The 21,488-nt window shown below is 39.5% G+C and overlaps 1 protein-coding gene across 1 annotated transcript in view; it reads right to left on the bottom strand.

Moving 5' to 3' along the window:
• Nucleotides 1-21,488, bottom strand: part of LOC136857709 (glycogen debranching enzyme) — a 272,096-nt gene that overhangs the window by 72,410 nt on the left and 178,198 nt on the right. The window contains exons 16-17 of the mRNA XM_067136580.2: nt 10,408-11,196; nt 568-793 (exon numbers count right to left, since the gene is read on the bottom strand). Of these exons, the coding sequence (XP_066992681.2) occupies nt 568-793; nt 10,408-11,196 (1,015 nt within the window). The remainder of the gene's footprint in view (nt 1-567; nt 794-10,407; nt 11,197-21,488) is intronic.

Raw genomic sequence — 21,488 nt, 5'->3', positions numbered from 1 at the left:
GTTTATTGTGTTATTCTTTGAAATTATACTTCCATGGTATTTGAAATTAGAAACAGTAAATCTGCCAACATGAGGCTGACGTATTTGAGCACCTTCAAATACCACTGGACTGAGCCAGGATCGAACCTGCCAAATTGGGCTCAGAAGACCAGCACTCTAGTCTGAGCTATGTATGCATATAACAATAATTATTTAAAATTACTGCTATTTATGGATCACATGATGCCCTTTCTTTTGCATGTGTCTACTTCAGACATCTCTGACTTCCTTCTCCATACATTTAATTTTGTTATTAATATCATTCAGGTTAAATTTGAAAGACATATTCTTTTTTCATAACTACTTCACAGTCTACAGCTAGTCACACCATTGCTCAACTTGCTCTATTACATTCGCTCTCATAAATTTAGTCATTCTATTCAATAAAATTGTAAACAATACCCATAGACCTCCAAAACTATCACATTAACAGCAACAACTAATGGCCTACATCTGTGTCTGAGGCATTAGGATTACAAAACCATGGAGAAATAAATATAAGCCATGCAGATACAGAAGACAGCCTACCACTTTGCCTGGAGGAACAGGAGGGGAATCGTCTGTAGGAAATATTCTTGACACTTTATCAACGAGAATGTCCAGACCATTTGGAACCTCCTTCGTGTAACACTGGATACAATACAACCACCACCAAATGGCATCACGACAGTTGAAACGGGCCTTGGTGCCACCATCCAACAGATTGGGAATTAATCCATGACGCAGACATGCAGCATACGCCAAGATGTGGTATCTAGATGACAAAAAGAGATACATAATAATTAATTTCACTTAACAAACAAATTTAAAGAACAATAGTATGATTGAGGAGTGTAATTTCAATTCCAGTTATAAGTATTTCTTAGGAGAGCTAAAAAAACTATTACATATTATGTTCATAAATTCTTTTGGGTACATTAAGCAATTAATTGTTTCCAAAACACAAAACACAATTTTCTATGGACATGTTGGATTTTAGAGTTACACAGTCTAACATTAAGTTGAAAATATTGGAGTTGTCCTACTTTTGATTATTAACTCTGGATTTGTCCAAATTTGAAACTCATCATTGTGGAATTGTCCATTTCTCATTTTAACTTCCCTAAATATACAATGTAAAAAAAATAATTGAATCTGTTAATAGAGAGTCTTTCACTCTGAAATTTTAAAAAAATGGAAAAGGAATATGGTTATGTGTGTGTATTTAATTGTCATTGTGGATGAAAACACACATTTTTCTTTATTATACTTCACTTCATACAAAGAGAAAAAATAGTGCAGTTAAAGAAGATACAAGGAAAAACCATACAAAGAGAAAATTACATCATCAATCCTCCACATTCTTTTCACCCTGGTTGATCTCCAATGGTACGACCAGCTGTACTGGTTGGATCATCTCTGTTCCATTGCTGAATTGGAGGACGAGACTTCTTGTCTTCTCGTTATAGCCAGGTCTCATTTCAGAGATGCAAGCTCATTGCCACATACGACGTGGACGGAAATAGTCTTGAAGCAGGATGACATTCCCCTTCTAGAACTTTTGTCAACTTCTGTCGTGTTGCCGCACCTCATGGAAGCTTCGTAGACACTAGGTTCTGGACCACTAAGTAATGTTGTTAATCGTGCCCCGTTTATGAAATGACTTGGTGTCAGTATGTCGGGACCATCTTGTACAACATTGGTCTGCTGTTAATGGCAGCTTCTATTTCTGCCAGTATCATTATCAGTTTCCTCATGTGGGTGGAATGCTGGCTCGTACATGGGTCCGTGAAGATCCGAGCAAGTTCTGCCACTTCCCTGCTTGCAGCTTGAAAAGTCTTTGCATTTTCAGAGTAGATGGTGTGTGGCAATTTCTGTCTGCTGGAAAAGTGTCTGAATGACATTAATTCAAGGTGCAGAGCCCTTGTAGTGGCACGGGTGAACAGTACGATATCTTTCTGTAACATGCTCCCCACCCTGACATACAGTGGACCGGCCAAGTCCACACCCATGACCGTGAAAGGTTTAGTGGGTTGTATGTGATCTACAGGTAAGGGCACTTCTATTTCTTTTCCCCGGTGGTTCTTGGTGATCTTGCAAGGGAGGGAAGTGTGAACAACTTTCTTAATGGACTGGCATTTCTTTAAGATCCAGTATTGTGAGTGTAGTTCATACAGCACAATTCTTACTCCCAGATGCTGTAGATGGATGCGTGTCTACTTGATCTACAGTTTTGTAACTGAATGGGATCTGTCAAGGAGGAGTGGATAATTCTCTTGAGGTGTCAGGTCTGCATGATCTAGGTGTCTGTCCAGTCTGATGAGGTCGCCTTCCAAGAACAGACTGTAGCATGCAATTTTAGATATGCGTGTTCTGCACTAAGGATTCCCAAATGTATAATGTAGATCCAACACAGTTTTTCAGTTTCCATCTCTGGGGCAGTTGATTCACCATTGTGTTTCTCCATGCTTTGAACATTCTTCATAAACCATAGAATTCAACCCATGACCCGAAAAATATTCCAGTACGAGCTGAACTGTCTGGTGTCTATGGAACTTTTCCATGAGCTAACTGTTAATACTTGGTTGTTATTTCATGCCTCTGGGAGTGGACTGGTGTTAGACACCTCATGTTGAGGCCAGGAGTTGGGTTCATAGGCAAGCCAGTGTGGTGCATGTCACCGTCGTGACATCTGTAACTCTGTCGCCAAGATCCCCCGTTATAGTATATCTGCTGGATTGTCTTCACCTGGAAAATGTCACCACTGTGTAGGAATGGAGCTCTGCTGGATTTCCGTGACATGATTGGAGACAAATGTTTTCCATTTATTTGGGTTGTTGTGAATCCAGCCTAGAGTCACCATAGAATCACTCCATTGAGTTGCCTTCGTGATGTCATATACCGCAGACAGACAGAAATACTTCAGATGTACCTACCAGAGCAGAAAGGAGTTCAAGTTTGGGAGGGTCACTCATTTGATAGGTAAATGTCAGTCTGGTCTTGAAAAAAAAAAAAGTTTTTACATCCCACTAACTACTTTGATGGTTTTTGGAGACACCGAGGCATCAGAATTTTGTCCCACAGTAGTTCTTTCATGGGCCAGCAAGTATACCAACATGAGGCCGACGTATCTGAGCATCTTCAACTACTTTTTTTTTTGCTAGGGGCTTTACGTCGCGCCGACACAGATAGGTCTTATGGCGACGATGGGATAGGAAAGGCCTAGGAGTTGGAAGGAAGCGGCCGTGGCCTTAATTAAGGTACAGCCCCAGCATTTGCCTGGTGTGAAAATGGGAAACCACGGAAAACCATTTTCAGGGCTGCTGATAGTGGGATTCGAACCTACTATCTCCCGGATGCAAGCTCACAGCTGCGCGCCTCTACGCGCACGGCCAACTCGCCCGGTCTTCAACTACTACCGGACTGAGCCAGGATCAAGCCTGTCAAGTTGGGCTCAGAAGGCCAGCGCTCTATTGTCTGAGCTACTTAGTCCGGCTCATTGTAGAGTAAAAAGTACCTAGTCAAGACAACTTTTAGACTTCACACGCCATGGAATACAGCTGTATTCAAACAAAAGGACATCAGAGAGTGCTCAAAAACCATATGGTTATGCCATTGCCTTCTACATTAGCTCAAATCATTACTCCTGTGAAAGTTAACGTGTTAGCTAACTTTTCCCAGGAAACATTTTGATAAATGCAAGAATCTTTATATACTGTTTTATTTTTAACACAGTGTCAACAAACAGCTTTTAGCGTAATTTTAACAGAGTTTGAAAAACTGCTTGACTGGTTTCTTTCCTCTTTTGTTCTTTCTTTAAAATCGTTTTTTGTTTATTAATGAATTTATTGATATGTATTCTACTACAGCCATTACTTGTAGCTACATTAAATATGGCAGATCAGTATTGATTGATTGATTGACCTTCTTATTGGTAGAGCCCTGTGTGGATATACAAAATATTATCTGCATCCGCACTTCCTTCATTGAGATCCACAAATGGTAATCTGCGGATATTGCAACTATTTGACTATATTACACCAAAGGCACTGAAATGGATAGATCTGTTAACATACTACAATAGGCCTGATACCTGACAACAGCTCCTTACAGTGACACATTTATGACGGATTTCTTCTTGTGACAACTACCGACATATTGAGCGGTTCTCTTTTGGAACATTTGTTCCTTCCTTTCACTAATTGTGGGCAGGAGCCAGTTAGGCTTAGGTCAGATTTACAGCTTTACTCAAGGCTCTTTATACATTACCATTTTCCCATACCAATGTCAAGAGTCGCCTTACCACAAACAAAAATAACTGCATTAAATATATGCAAGACTCACCTTGCTGAGATTTCTAGAGTATACCTGAGTGAAAATCAATTAAACATAATCATTTAGAAGTTGCCAGCAAAATTATCCGCACTGTCATACAGTTTGCATCCGCCAAGACACTAACTTTAGTGGATAACCATGGATAAATGTTGGTAGATGCAGTGTGGGTCTTGGCCCATAAGTGACCACAGTTGGTCCGTGGTCCAACAGCTCTGCACTCTGACCAGCCAACCAAGCAGAGGAGGGGTGGCCACTCTTTTGATATCATTAATATATATCCTAATATTCCTATAGGTAACACTGTAATTTAATTACCAATAACTATTACAAACAAACTTAGCAATTAAAAATTATTGTTTTCCAATACAAAACTTAAAATTCTCATGAACACTATATATCAACAGAAAGGTTTTCCAGTGGAATCACTAACATCGGAGATCCTTACAGACATATAAATGGATAACTTAGAAAATACTAAAATAATCAGTAAACAAGAGTATTACACTGGTCAAGGTATGTCAATGACACTTTTGTCATTTTAAATCAGCAATTTTCAGATTAAATTACTTTAGGTCCTTTCATTAAATTTGCAAAAGAATCAGAAAAGTCTCTAAATTATCTACATCTCACAGTGACCAGAAATAATGATCACTTTTCATTTAATATTTTCAGAAAACCCAAACCAAACCCCTTGGCACTACAGCCCTTGAAGGGCCTTGGCCTACCAAGCGACCGCTGCTCAGCCCGAAGGCCTGCAGATTACGAGGTGTCATGTGGTCAGCACGACGAACCCTCCCGGCCGTTTTTTGAGACCGGGGCCGCTATCTCACCGTCAGATAGCTCCTCAATTCTAATCATGTAGGCTGAGTGGACCTCGAACCAGCCCTCAGGTCCAGGTAAAAATCCCTGACCTGGCTGGGAATCAAACATAAGACAAGATGTGGATATTTGTGGAACTACTACTACTACTACTACTGCTGCTGCTGCTGCTGTACTACTACTACTACTACTACTACTACTACTACTACTACTACTACATGTTTCAGAGATGCAGAGGTGCTGGAAATTTGTCTTGCAGGAGTTCTTTTATGTGTACGAGGCTGATGTATTTGAGCACCTTCAAATACCACCGGACTGAGCCAGGATCGAACCTGCCAAGTTGGGGTCAGAAGGCCAGCGCTACAACCATGAGCCAGCATGTGTTATGGATTTGGCACAGAGAGAACACAACGTCTGACTCCATGGCTGAATGGTCAGTGTACAGGTCTTCAGTTTAGAGGGCCCCAGCTTCAATTCCCGACCAGAGTGAGGATTTTTAACTGTGTATAGTGAATGTTGTGTGTGTCCTCCGTGCCTACAATCTCTGCAGCTCGCGCGACACATGGACGTTTCCAGAGACCACGAGGCAGACTGCAGTGCGCTGACGTGATTGTCGGTGACGTCAGCCAGCGCTATAAAAGGAGCAACGTTTCTCTCCTCTCCAGGACTCCTACAGTGTCCAACAGCCAGACTACATCGCAAGTCAGACACGGAGGTACCCTCTTAAAAATGTGTTCTGAATAGGTGGACTGATTCCTGGCTGTGAGGTTTCACCTCTGGACATTGCCTCATTCATCCTGCATCCCGTAACCACGTCGAGCACCCATCCAAGCATTCTGCTATATGTGAACACTAGACGCAAGTTCCTTGCAAGTTATATGCCTCCTGTTAGCATTCTGCTAACACGAACTCTCTCTACAAGTTCCTCTTGTTATTATACATGACCGATAGTTTTCGACTATCAAGAACATTCTCTCATTTGAACAGACTGTCTCATCAAGACAAGATTGAATGTATATAGGAATCTCAATTTGTAAATATTATTCAGGCCCTCAGCCTACTACCTTATATTAACATTAAACGTGTGCAACTCAACAAGCTTCAAGAAAAGTTTTGTTCTATTTCATGTACATATTGTATAAAAATGTTGAAGCAATAAACTCTTATGTTGTGCCTTGTATACCAAGTTCCTTGTATACAACAGTTAATTCCTCTGCTTTAGGGACTGGGTGTTTGTGTTCATCTCAATGCACTTCTCTTCATATATAGGTAGACAACACATGGCACTACTAACCACTACAAAAACACGCAACAGTCAATACATCCCTCCGTACAGGGTTGGTGTCAAGAGGAGTATCCATCCGTAAAATCATGCCAAATCCATAACATGTGGTGACCTCAATAAATTGGGATTAAGGCCAGGAAGAAGACAACAGTACACAACAAAATTAGACAAACCAGCCAATGGTATATTAAGGGCAGACATCTTACAGGCGAAGTCTTAATTCTTTGAGACAACTTCAGTGGGGAAGGCTGATAAAGAACAAGACACAGAAAACTACTGTAGATGGTAGTGGAGTTGCTAAAGTTTGTCTTAACAATCACAATCTCCTCTAACAGACTCATACATATGTTTCATTGTGTATCAACTGCTTCCAATACTGCCTCACAGCCAAACCACAAAAGTTTTGAAGCTTCTTTCAAACCAACTAGTATTTATAATGCCTCCTACAATAAAATAAACACCACCTCAACAAAACAATATTGTTAGCAGAGAAAGTCTGAAAGGAATTTGTGAGGCCTACAGGCTCTACTTTGAGTTTATCATCATCATCATCATCATCATCATCATCATCATCATCATCACTAGTGTCACTATCATCTTGATCTTGAACCAGCTCCAGTTTCCTTGGGTGTAGTGAATGAGTGCTCTCCATGGCTTCTTCTTCCATAACCTGCTGCAAATCCAGACCTTGTCATTTCTAATCTGATTGAACCATCTCTTCCTTGCCCGACCTCTTGATCTTGTCCCTTTGATTTCCTTCTCAGACCATACTCTAGCTGTTCTTTGTGGGTCCAGTCTTTTGAGATGATCAAACCATTTCAGTCTGGATTCGACACAGATCTCACCAAGAGGTTGTTTCACTTGGACGAGATGAAATACCTTGTCGTTTCTTATTTTGTCACTCCCTTGTTTTTTTGAATCATAGTTCTTAAGAACTTCATGTCCACTGCTTGTAGTTTGCTGATATTTCTGTTGATTTGGATGCAGGTTTCTAGACTGTATGGGGTAACTGGCACAAAGAAGTTTCTGTAGAGTATTCATTTTGATCTTAATCACAAGATGATAAAACTGTGCTACATTCTGTACTCTACTAGTGATTTCTGGTTATCTGTTGTTACTACACTGCCAAGATACCAGAACTGATGTGCTTTTTCCAACTTTGATCCATCTAAAATGATGTTAGTGCAGATGTACTTTGAGTTCATATCAAAATAATATATAAAAACTACGAGAGCATTTTTACATGTTATTTTTCCTCGTTCAATATACCATCACAGTCATCGCAACCACTACTACATAAATTGTTATGACTTCATTTAATCTTAACACCATGTGTCACTTTTATATATGAAAAAATCCACAGCCTGTTTCCAGACATGTGACCGGGTCAGGTATGGAATGAATGAAGTCCCCATCTAGCGGCGAGGATAGGAAATGTGCCAACTGCCGAAGCTTGTCGCACTCCTCTGGGGCAATGAAAAATGACTGATAGATGAAATGTTAATGGAGAGTATTGCTGGAATGAAATATGACAGGGAAAACCAGAGTACCCAGAGAAAAACCTGTCTCACCTCTGCTTTGTCCAGCACAAATCTCACATGGAGAGACTGCGATTTGAACCACAATATCTAGCAGTGAGAGGCCGGTGCGCTGCCACCTGAGCTACGGAGGCTACTTTTATATATCTTGAATTGTAATGTTGAATCATCTCCACTCCCCCCATATCCATCAGTCTCCTAAGTAATCTCTTGCTATTTATTTCCAAAATACAACACACAATAGAACTCAACACATTACACTCACAGCCTCAGATACTACCATCACTTGTTAAGGATCAAACTCACCATCTTCCAAGTGAAAAATTACAGCTATACAATCATTTTTATTTGCCATCAACTAGAAACTAGAAATGACACCAGAATAAAATATCAAAGCTCATCTGTGATGTGACAAGAAGAGCCAACAGCAGAGAATAACATGTAATAATTTTAAATATATTTACTGACATTGTTCTTTTTCAAATGACTTTCCTTTCTAAATATTGGAAAAATAACTTTCCAACAAAATTTCTATTAGTAAGAAATTAACTTGCCTGAGTGATTAAAAATGTTCAGGAACGTGAGAATTATTAGTGACAGAAAATGAAGATGAGAATTGATTTTTTCTTTCTAGTCCAGAGAAGAACTATCATTTCTTCGTAAGCCAAACTTTATGTGAGGGATGATTCCTTCCATATGTGAGCTAGGTAGGGAACTTAAAACAATTTTCTACCATCCTTGTAAAGTTGAAAATACATTTCAAAATCATGATATATTACCAAAGAAAAAATGGGACAATAACTGAAAAGCTAGAAATATATATTTATCAGTAAGATATATGATTTTATTCCCATGTAGCTAAGATCTGAGAGAGTATTGGAATGAAGTCTGAGGAGGAAGCTAGAAGGAGAAATAGAAGAACAGTATGATTTTAGGAAAAACAGATCAACGTTTGATCGGATCTTTACATTAAGACATATGATGGAGAAAAGATGGGAGTTTGGAAAAGACATAGTGATGACATTTATTGACATTGAGAAAGCTTATGACAGTGTGCCCAGACAGTTGGTATGGGACACATTAAGGAAAAAACACGTTAACAGAGTGGAAGTGCTAATGATAAAAGCTATGTACAAAAACTGTGTTGTATTCGGGAGATAGTAGGTTCGAACCCCACTGTCGGCAGCCCTGAAAATGGTTTTCCATGGTTTCCCATTTTCACACCAGGCAAATGCTGGGGCTGTACCTTAATTAAGGCCACGGCCACTTCCTTCCCACTCCTAGCCCTTCCCTGTCCCATCGTCGCCGTAAGACCTATCTGTGTCGGTGCGAAGTAAAGCAAGTAGGAAAAAAAAAGTGTTAGTAGTGTGAAGACTAGTATAGGAAAAACAAAATGGTTTAAAGATGAAACTAGTCTCCGACAGGAAAGTGTACTATCCCCCATATCATTCATCATAGTCATGGATGAAATTCATAAGAACATTAAACAGAGATTGGGAAGACAGGCTACAAAAGCCATGTTGTTTGCAGATGATATAGTGATATGGGGTGAGGATGAAACGGAAGTGCAAAAACAAGTAGATGTATGGAATCAAGAGAGAGAAAAATTTGGGATGAAAGTACAGAGAAAAGTAAAACAATAGTGATGACAAGGGGAAGGGAGGGAGGAAGGAAGGAAGGAAGGAAGGAAGGAAGGAAGGAAGAGGAAAAATAAAACCGAATGGTAAGATTCTGGAAGTGGTTAAAAGTTTCAAGTACTTGAGAAGTGTGATCACAGAAGATGGAAAGATAACTGAGGAAATTGGGAAAAGAATATAACAAGCAAACAACTTCTACCAGAGAGTAAAGGGTATTTTGTGGGACCAATATGTCCCGAAGAAATGTAAGAAAGTATTATATTCAACCTATTATGAACCCATACTAACCTATGTAGCTGGATCGTGGACTACAACAAAACGAGAGGAGAGCAGAATACAGGCAGTGGAGATGAAATGCCTGAGGTATCGAGGGCAAGACCAGAAAGGATAGAATTAGAAATGAAGAGAGAAGGAAAAGGACAGAAATTCTGAAACTTCAAGACAGGATAGAAACAACAAAGCTAAAGTGGTATGGACATATGATGAGAATGGGAGAAGAGAGTGTGCCAAAAAAAGCTTTTTCAGAGAAGTTAACAGGAAAGAGACCACGAGGAATACCCTGAAAGAGGTGGACAGATTCAGTGTGGGAGTGCATAGAGAAGAGGGGAGGAAAACCAGAAGATGTACTTAAAAAAGGAGAAGAGTGGTGGAGAGACAGGCAGCAATGGAGGTCCTTGACTAACAACCCAACCTGGGAAGCTGGAAATGCAAAATAAAGATGATGATGATATGATTTCAAAAAAAAAAAGAATATACAGGTAAGTAAATAACATACCTTGCCTCTTGATGTCTGCCTGTCAAAAGAAGTAGACCACGAAGAGCGATGAATGTGTCTCGGCCCCAGTTCCTCATATAACCAGTAGCAAAGTGAGGCAGGCCAGCTGACAGGGAAATGCAAGCTTGTTCATTTTCATGCATAGGTGGTTGAGGAGGCGCGAGAGCTGGAGACAATTGTGGCAGAGGGGCAGAGCGTATGTAGGCTCCACACTGCAAAGAGCCCAGAGCTAGTCCTCGTACAAAACTTGAACCGCTCTTAATAAATTTTGACATGAGATTCCAAGTTTGCTCAACAACAACTCTGTAGGTTCCTGATATAACCACATCAAAATAACTTGGCACTAGATATCGAGGCATTTCTTTGATTGGTGCCAAGTTGCGTTCAAGCCACAGAGCTAGTTCCAATGTACCACCATCCACCTTAAGCCGTTGAGAAATGTAATCCATCATCCAATTGCCTTGACGCAAATTATTGCACAGAGGATGTCCCAAGTCATTATTAGGCCTGATATCACATAACAGAGACAACAATCCCTGCAAGCCACAATAAACCATAGGCCCAAAGCCAGGAATGTCATATGCCCCAAATCCTTTGCCTTCATCTTGTTCCTCTTCATTGCACCGGTATAGGACACGGTTCAAGTCAGCCAATGACAAACGTGACACAATACTTTCCAACTCTGATACACTGCTAGACGAGGCATCCACAGAAGTCTTGTGAGTGAATGCAGCAACCAGTGAACGAAGCTTTGATAAAGCTGGCATGACAGAACCATGCAAGGAAACCCTGAAAAAAGGAAAGATTGTTCAGAAAAAATGATATTAGAAACAGCTGTCTGTAATTATATTTGAAAGAAGAGTACAGCACATGATAACATCATTCCCATCACTAATGTATTAATACGATACTTAGAATGTGTCATCCAAACTATACCCCACATGACCTACCTCACAACTAAGAAATATCAAGACCTCACTACAAGCATAAAACCCAATTCATATTCCAACACGCATATATCAAAACATGAAATGTATGAATGTATGCATGTACGCATGTATGTCCAAACCTTGTCCCATTTCCGCTATGGAGTCAGATATGAAGCGAGATGAATCTTCATAGAGAGTATTTAAGGCTGGACGCCTTTCCTGACGTCAACCTCATCAGAGAAGTTAATGAGATGAAATGAATGAGGTAATATATGATAGTACGACAGGAAAGGGTGAAACCTGGTGCCAGCACATAGCCTAGTCCTGTTGAATAGCACCAAGGGATCTGCTTAAGGTTTAACGCCCCCATCAAACGGACGAATCACAATCAACACCGTTCTATGTCCTAACTTTATATGAAAACTGAGGAGAGGTTTGAAATAGAATCCAGGCTTTTGGCATGCAATCTGTTGATTAGAAATTGCATATCACCACCTCTCCTACCATGCCAGGCAACATTTTGACAGTGAAATTTTTTCGACCAATGAGTCACACACTGGCTAACCATGGTATCAGACCATGTAGACTTGATGCCTTAACAATCTGATTAGGTGCCCTTGGGAAAAATTCACATTTCTAAGGGGCATAACTATGATTCCAATTTTAAAAATAAGTATGTAAGGAGGCAAACCAGTGTATTTCCAAGGAATTCTGCAGGAAGTTGAAGCAGCTGGCTTTCATCTTCAGTAATTAATCTTTTGACACTAGTGTATGTTTTTTAACCAATAGATATAAGCTGCATGACTTTCAAATTAATTTCATTACAGGGTTCATTTTTTGGTGTAAAAATGGCAAATTTCAAGAAATTGATGACATCTTTCAGAGAAGTGAATATTTTGCATAAATTTCAATCAATCAATAATGATCTGCATTTAGGGCAATTGCCCAGGTGGCAGATTCCCTATCTGTTGTTTTCCTAGCCTTTTCTTAAATTATTTCAAAGAAATTGGAAATTTATTGACATCTCCCTTGGTAAGTTATTCCAATCCCTAACTCCCCTTCCTATAAATGCATATTTGCCCCAATTTGTCCTCTTGAATTCCAACTTTATCTTCATATTGTGATCTTTCCTACTATTAAAGGCGCCACTCAAACTTATTCATCTACTAATGTCATTCCACGCCATCTCTCCACTGACAGCTTGGAACATACCACTTAGACGAGCAGCTCGTCTTCTTTCTCCCAATTATTCCCAGCCCAAACGTTGCAACATTTTTGTAATGCTACTCTTTTGTCGGAAATCACCCAGAACAAATCGAGCTGCTTTTCTTTGGATTTTTTCCAGTTCTTGAATCAGATAATCCTGGTGAGGGTCCAGAGACTTATATGCCCTCTCCTTGACATCCTTACTACAACCATGGAACACCCTCATAACCATGTGCAGAGATCTGTACCCTTTATTTACAATTCCATTTATGTGATTACCCCACCATCATGCACCAAAATTCTGACTGGTAATTCAATAACATTTGATTTCTCAACATCCGTAGAAAGAGTAGTTACCATTACAATTTATTGCAAATATCAGCAAATTCCATTTCTTGTGGTTTTGATGTAAGCGGTGTATTATGAAGAAAGGCCAAAGAGAGTAAATACAATTATGAATAACTGTTTGGCGAGAAACATATTGCACAACAGGTAAAAATTCCTAGGTTTAAACAGGTAAAACCTGTCTGAAATCTCCCCCACGAACAATAATGTCATTGCCCGTATTATGAGCTGTGCTAATCAAATATCGTCAGCTGCTCTGTAATTTAATTTTAATCCACACAATGAATTCTTATTTAAATTTAGAGAAATTTTGAATGTACTGTGTATGGTTTGACTGTCAGGCAGCAAAATTCCTCTCCATGCTTCTGATATAACATGAAGCCCTATATTGAAGCACTTTTGTACTAAGCATCAGTATATAACTATTTTTTCAGTACCCCTGGGACCATCAATTTGTGTTCTTTCATTGGAGTACAGGAATGATTTAATTCATAATTGATTGTTGTTCCTGGTTTGCTATGAGTACCATGTTGGCCAAATTAAAGTTGAAAATTGGCACATTATTATCTCTAAAATGTAATAGTGACCTTTAACATGTTATTTAGAAACTATTTTGTAACTCTAAAATGAGTTCCATAAAAAAATATAAAGGTAAACGAAATACCATACTTGCTTTATCGTGATTCTGATTCCGAGTGGGATATCAGCAATGAAGCAGGAGATGAAGAAGTGGAAGCATGTGATGAAGCAAATGGAAATGTACCAAATAGCAGTATTTTCCATGATGAAACCTGTAGTGATCAAAATGAATGGTACGAAGTGAAAATATTCGACTTGAGGATACAGTAAATTAGCAAACTATACCGATCTTCACAACAACAGTGGGTGTACAAGACATGGATGGATGTCACCAGTTTTTCCTTTAGAAATATGAATCCAGTGGGTGAGGAAACCAATAACTGTGTAGTGTTATGCCTTGTCAGCACAGTTGATTACCCCCCTACATCAAGACAGTGGAGGTGGAAAGATGTGAATTATCATGACATTAGAGCATTTGTTGCTATAGAAATAGGAGCTGGATTATGCCATAAAACTACCCTTAAATCATACTTTCACAACAAGTTCTGGCTTACAAGATCACCTGGATTTTCAGCAGAATGAGGGAGTACTAAAAAATAACTGAAATACCATTGACGTATGTGAAGCCTGTTCAGTACGCATTTCTGCCGCTAGGTACGTATAGCGCAACTCATTGCCAGTTCAGTGCCGCCTGTGTTGTCGATCTGACTTGTTCTGTTCATCTGCAGTTATTATTTTTGCTAGGGCTGTTTTGTTCTTGTTTCATTTTTTATGATGGCAAGTTTAAGTGAATAACCTTTTATTGGAAAGTTTTAAGAAGATTTTGCAACAGTGTTCATCATAAAAGACCCGATTTGTGGCTGACAGGAGACTGGTTCGTCCACCACGACAACACACCTGCACACACAGCCATCTCAGTTGGACAGTGTTTGGCTAAAAATGACATAGTTCTGCTGCCCCACGCCTGACATGGCTCTGTGAGACTTTTTCTTATCTGCACACATTAAAAGGAGCATGATAGGACACTGATTTGACAACACTGAAGAGGTCAAGAAAAAAATGAGGGAGAAACTGTCAGCCATTTCTAAAGATGACTACAAAAAATGTTTTGAACAGTGGAAGCACTGATGGGACAAATGTATTAGTTGTAATGGAGAATATTTTGAAGGGGAAAAGGTTGTTTTGTAAAAAATGTGAAAATATATAGCTTTCAAATATAATTCCGTTTTTTGTGGGCGGTACCCCCTTGTATTTACCAGGGATCAGTATCAACTTCTGCGGTCATTCCTGCACTTGAGTGACAATACTATGCAGCCATGCAAAGAAGAAGAAAATTATTATCCACTGTATAAAGTGAAGCCAATAAACAATCTAACAAAAGACACGTACATGAACATATTTAGATGTAGCAAGGAGCTATCCATTGATGAAACTGGGCTCTGCTTCACAGGGTGGTTATATTTCAAGCAGTACTTGCCAACAAAGACATCAGGTCAATGGAGCATAAAAGTCTGGTCATTGTGCAACAGCAATACGGGATATACGCTCCGGGTCAATGTGTATACTGGGAAAGATACCAGGTGTATGCGTAAGTCTTTTACTGTTTCACTAAGAGATGGCACCAGCGAACAGTACGAAGCATATGAATTTGATACATACATCAGTTTGTTTGTCTGACGTTAACCTTCCAACACACACAAGTTGAGTCCACCAAACACTAGCGTCTGAGTTGTATTGTTCAGTGATCATATCGACGTTTGTGCTTGAAAAGGAATATTTGTGGCACGCATTGCTTTTCTTATTTAATCAAAAGAAAAAACTGTGGAAAGTCATTGTTTGCTGGTAGAAACCTATGGTGAACATGCTCCATTGATTAGAACATGTGAGACACGGTTTTGACAATTCAAACCTGGTGATTTCAATGTGCAAGACAGTGCATGCTCTGGTAGACCACATATTTAGATGTGGCAAGGAGCTATCCGTTGATGAAACTATGCTCTGCTTCAAAGGGTGGTTATATTTCAAGAAGTATTTGCCAACAAAACCAAGAAAAACAAGACCACCCGCCATACCCCTCCGCCCCTCACCTGCCGCAATCTATCACTTTTTCGCATCAATGGAGCATGCGATCACAGAGCAGCATGTCAGCAATTTCAGGGAAGTTGGAAAATGGCACAACAAACAGTTTGCTGCAAAAGACAAGCGGTTCTTCTGGCATAGTATTCATAACTTACCTGAAAGATGGGCGAAGTGTGTAAAAGCCAATGGCCAATACTTTGAATAAACAAAAAATGAATTTCCCTTGAATATTACATGTTTTCTTTACCACAAAAACTGGAAAAAACTTATGCATACACCCGGTAGACATGTAGATACAATTGCTGAGGACAGATTAGGTGCAAGAGTTGTAAAAACATTATTGAAAGATTTTGAAAATCAAGGACATATTACATACATGGATAATTTTTATTTACATTTTAATCTATTCAGATATCTTTGAAATAATGGCATTGAGACATGTGGTACAGTATGTATCAACAGAAAAGGGCTTCCAGCACCTATGAAGACTGACAAAATGGGAAGAGGTGAGCTGCCTCGAGTATGGTACTGAGCAAGATACAGAAAGAGTGAACATGTTATCTACAATAGGAAATGTTAGACATACTAAAGTTAAAGTAAACTCCAAAAGTGAAAAACGAGCAGTGTCCAAACCTAATGTGCAGGTTGGTTACAATAAGTACATGGGTGGAGTTGACCTTTTTGATCACTACTGTTCAACTTACCCATTTAGTAGACAGACTGTAAAATGGTATAAAATAATCTGGCATTTCATTATCGAAGTAGCACTTGTGAATGGTTGCATCTCATATAATTTACAAAATTCTACCAAGAAACTCACTCACCACACGTTCTGACAATTTATAATGGATGGACTTACGGGTTTGAAAGAAGATTATCCAGTAAGACGGGACATTGTTTTTCTAAACAGCTTGAAGTAAGACTCAAAGAGAAGCATTTCCGTTCATAGTTCAAGGACAAAAAGCACAAACCAAATCAGCCAATCATTCAATCACTACTGATCTTCATTTAGGATAGTCGTTCAGGTGGCAGATTCCCTATCTGTTGTTTTTCTAGCCTTTTCTTAAATGATTGCAAAGAAATTAGAAATTTATTAAACATCTCCCTTGTTAAGTTATTCTCATCCCTAACTCCACTTCCTATAAATGAATATTTGCACCAATTTGTCCCCTTGAATTCCAACTTTATCTTCATATTGTGATCTTTCCTACTTTTAAAGACACCACTCAAACTTATTTGTCTACAGATGTCATTCCATGCCATCTCTCCACTGACAGCTCAGAACATACCACTTATGACATAGATGTTGATTCCCATAGGGAACCTGAAATATTTGTCCTGAATGAGCTTTTTTTTTTGCTATTTGCTTTATGTCGCACCGACACAGATAGGTCTTATGGCGATGATGGGATAGGGAATGCCTAGGAAGTGGAAGGAAGCGGCTGTGGCCTTAATTAAGGTACAGCCTCGGCATTTGCCTGGTGTGGAAATGGGAAACCATGGAAAACCATCCTCAGGGCTGCCGACAATGGGGCTCGAACCAACTATCTTCCGATTACAGGATACTGGCCGCACTTAAGCGACTACAGCTATTGAGCTCGGTTGTCCTGAATGAATAAATTTATAATACCAATATAAATGGTCCGTTATTGGACATTATAAATTTTCCAGCTTACTCATTCCTGGTTGCCAGCGTTTCGCTCCAGTGTGCTAAGTTGGGCTTATCAGTTGGTAAATAGTACACCCACCAAGACGCATGGCTAGTGCATACCGTGGAGGCCACTGTGTAGGCTACTTGGAGCCGTCGGCAGTGCCAATGCACTACGAGAGACTTTGTCCCATTACCAAAAATTGATGCTTGCCTCCACGGTATGCACTAGCCATGCGTCTTGGTGGGTGTGCTATTTGCCAACTGATGAGCCCAACTTAGCACACTGGGGTGAAACGCTGGCAACCAGGAACGAGTTAGCTGAAAAATGTATAATGTCCAATAACGGACCAACTATATTGGTGCAGGAGTGTGTATCGTAGAGATAGGATAGGAAAGGTAGGAGAGGTAGTATTAATTCTGGTGAAAGAAGAATTTGTAAGCTACGAAAAAGTTAAAGATGACGGACATGAAATTCTAGGTGTAAGGCTCATTTCTAAAGAGAATAGGCAACTGATGTCTTTGTAGTATGCAGACTGGGAAAGGGTAGTGCTGACACTGATTTAGAATTATTTGATAAGATAATCAGCTATGTGGGAAATGATATTGAAAGGAATGTGATTGTAGAGGGTGATCTCAACTTACCAAATGTCAATTGGGAAAGTAATACAAAAGACAGAAAGCATGGCCAACAAATGGCAAATAAGGTAATATGGGAAGGACACCTGATTCGGAAAGCACTGGAACCAAGTAGAGGTAAGAATATTCTGGGCATGGTGCTGGTAAAACCAGATGAGCTTTCAGCCACGATTCAACTCCTATTACAATATCTAGTAAGTATATATCTATTAAATTACCTAATTCTATTCCTTTCTTTACAATACTTCTACAATTCAATACTAACTTTTTTATGTCATCCCTACTTGACTTCCAGATTCCTGTACCCTTATCACTGCTCACTAGTCCACCCCGTTTCTCTGTATGTACCTCCCTATAACCCTTCTAAACAAATTTCCTAACTTATATGTACCACTGCAGTTTAAGTGAAGGCCATCTGAGTGCAGACCCCTATCTCCTACCCACCCATTAGGATCTAGAAATCTCACTCCCAGTTTCCCACATGCCCACTCCATAGTCTCATTTAAGTCCCCAATCACCTTCCAGTCAGTAGCCCTCTTACACAGTATTCCATTGATAACAATCTCTGCTTCCTTAAACTTCACCTGTGCTGCATTTACCAGATCCCACAAATCCCCAGCTATTTTGGTATTTATACCTGTGTACCTTTTGTTGTTGGTACCAATATGAAACACTACCACCTTCTCTTTTCCTTCCTATTTTCCTCAACATCTGCCTAATTCCTGGATAACACTCTACCATTAGAATTGTTCTGTCTGTCAAACAAACAAACAAACAAACACAGAGAGAGAGAGGGAGCGCTATGCCTTTCAGCGTTCAGTCTGCAGCCTCTGAATTTACTAAATGTCGCCACAATCCTCTATTTGCAACTAGTGCTGTGGCCTTATTTAGTTCTATACCTCTTATCTTTAAACCGTTAGAAACTGAGTCTAACCATAGTTGTCTTGGTCTCCTTCTACTTCTCTGACCTTCTGTAACAGAGTCCATTATTCTCCTAGGTAACCTACCCCCCTCCATTCGCCTCACATGACCCCACCAGCAAAGCCGGTTTATGCGTACAACTTCATCCATCGAGTTCATTCCTAACTTAGCCTTTATCTCCTCATTCCAAGCACTCTCCTGTCATTGTTCCCACCTGTTTGTACCAGCAATCATTCTCGCTACTTTCATGTATGTTACTTCTAACTTATGAATATCCTGAGTCCACCCAGCTTTTGCTCCCGTGAAGCAAAAATGGTCTGAAAACAGACCAATGTAAAGATAGTTTCGTCCGAGAGTTGACTTCCTTCTTACAGAATATTGTTGATCGTAACTGCGAGCTCACTGCATTAGCTTTACTACACCTTGATTCCATCTCACTTACTACATTACTATCCTGGGAGAACACACAACCTAAATACTTGAAATTATCTACCTGTTCTAGCTTTGTAACACCAATCTTACATTATTCTGTTGAATTTCTTACCTACTGACATCAATTTAGTCTTTGAAAGGTTAATTTTCATACCATACTCATTGCACATCAAGATTGCAACAGTAAATGTCCTGACACTGACAGGAAAGACACAAGAACTGGTTGACTTCATGATAGAAAAAGATATAGCCATACTTGGACTGTGCGAGACCAAGAAGAGGGATACAGGGGAGATTCCTCTGGGAGAGGGATACAGGCTGTATCACAGTGGAGGACCTGAAGCAAAAAATGGAGTGGCCATCATACTTAGAAAAGAAATCCAAGAATATGTGGAATATACAAAATACGTCAGCAATAGGATGAGACTCCAGTTTGAAAATGGCGTGAAAGACCTATTTCAATTGTAGGCCCCACAAACTGGTTGCATAGATGAACATCTAGAGGACTTCTTAGAGGAAGTGGACAGATAGAAGATAAGGAAGTACTATTGATGGGAGATCTAAATGCACAAGTTGGAATGGAAAGACAAGGAAAGGAAGATGTTGTAGCCCCCTTTGGATATGGAAATGTAAATCCAGAAGGCGAGTTGTTGGTGGATTTTTGCATGAGGAATCAAGTGATTGGTGGAAACACCTGGTTTAGGAAGAAGAACAGTCGGAAGATTACAAGGTATGGTTGGGGAGACAGACGAACAAAGACCATGATTGATTATATAATCATAGAGAAAGAACACTGGAAGAACCTTTTAGATGTAACAGCCATGCCTGAAGAAGCCTTTGGTGTAGATCATAGAGTTGTGATAGGAAAATTGAAAGTTGGAAAGATTGAAGAACCCCCATTAAAAAGAGAGAAAAGAATTAAAGTATGGAAGTTGAAGGAGAAAAGCACACAAGAAGAATTTCAAAGGGAAATAATACCCTTGGTATCCAGGACGGAGGTGGGGAATGTTAAAGATGAATGGAAAAGATTTAAGGAAGCACTGGTTGGATGTGGAGAAAAGGTATGTGGTAGAACATCAGGAAATGTGAAAGACAAAGAGACACACTGGTGGAATGATAGGGTAAAGATTAAAGTAAAGGAAAAGAAAATAGCATGGAAAGCATGGAAAACATCTAAGACTGAAGAAAGTAGAAATATGTGGAGGCAAAGAATTTGACCAAGAAAGTAGTGGAGGAAGAAAAGCTGGGCCTTATTCACACAGAAATTGAGAGATGATATGCAGGGCAGCAAGAAATTACTCTATGGTATCTTAAGAAACAAAAAGAGAGATCAAGTAAACACCAGATTTGTGAAGGATGAAGGTGGCATAATACTAACAAAGCCAGAGGAAATAAGAAATAGATGAGAGAGTATTTTCAGAAGCTGCTGAACATAAGAACGGATGGCAGTCATTCAATGGATGACCAGGAAAGGCAATTAGTTGATGAAGAAATGGATAAAGAAATTGCAATGAATGAAATTGAAATGGCAGTAAGAAAGATGAAGAATGGAAAAACTGCTGGAATAGATGAAATTTCAGTGGAGATGATAAAGGCAGCTGGAGCTATAGGCCTGCAGTGGACATATCAGGTTCTCAGGAATGTCTGGGAGAATAAGGAGGTCCTTGAGGATTGGCCAAAAGGAATAATCATTCCGATTTTCAAGAAAGGCGATAAGAAAGTTTTGAAGAATTACAGGGGAATTACTCTAACATCCCATATTTCTAAGATAATGGAAAGGATACTGGAAAGCAGAATAAGGTTGAGGGTTGAGAATCAGATACAGGAAAATCAGTTTGATTTCAGAAGTTGAAGGTCAACAATAGAGCCCATTTTCATTATGACACAACTAATGGAAAAGCAATGGGAGTATGGGAATTATATGGTGATGACATTCATTGACATTGAAAAGGCATATGACAGTGTCCCCAGGACTAAAGTTTGGGACAGTCTGGTGCAAAAAGGAATTGGACAGGGATTAATAAAAATGATCATTGCATTATATAAGGAATGTTGTTGTGTGCAAACACAAGTTGGCAGGACAAGTTGGTTCAAAATAACTAGTGGGCTGAGACAGTGAAATATTCTATCACCAATCCTGTTTACAATAGTAATGGATGACATCATAAGAACAGCAAAAGCAGCATATGGAGGAAGAGAAATGCACATGATGTTATTTGCAGATGATATTGTGATTTGGGGAGAAGATGATAGGAAGATTCAAGAACAGTTGAATGTGGTGAATGCGAAGATCGAAGGATGTG

This window comes from Anabrus simplex, chromosome 1, assembly GCF_040414725.1.
Source record: "Anabrus simplex isolate iqAnaSimp1 chromosome 1, ASM4041472v1, whole genome shotgun sequence".
Classification (NCBI taxonomy): Eukaryota; Metazoa; Arthropoda; class Insecta; order Orthoptera; family Tettigoniidae; genus Anabrus; species Anabrus simplex.
This window is presented reverse-complemented; position numbering and strand designations above follow the sequence as displayed.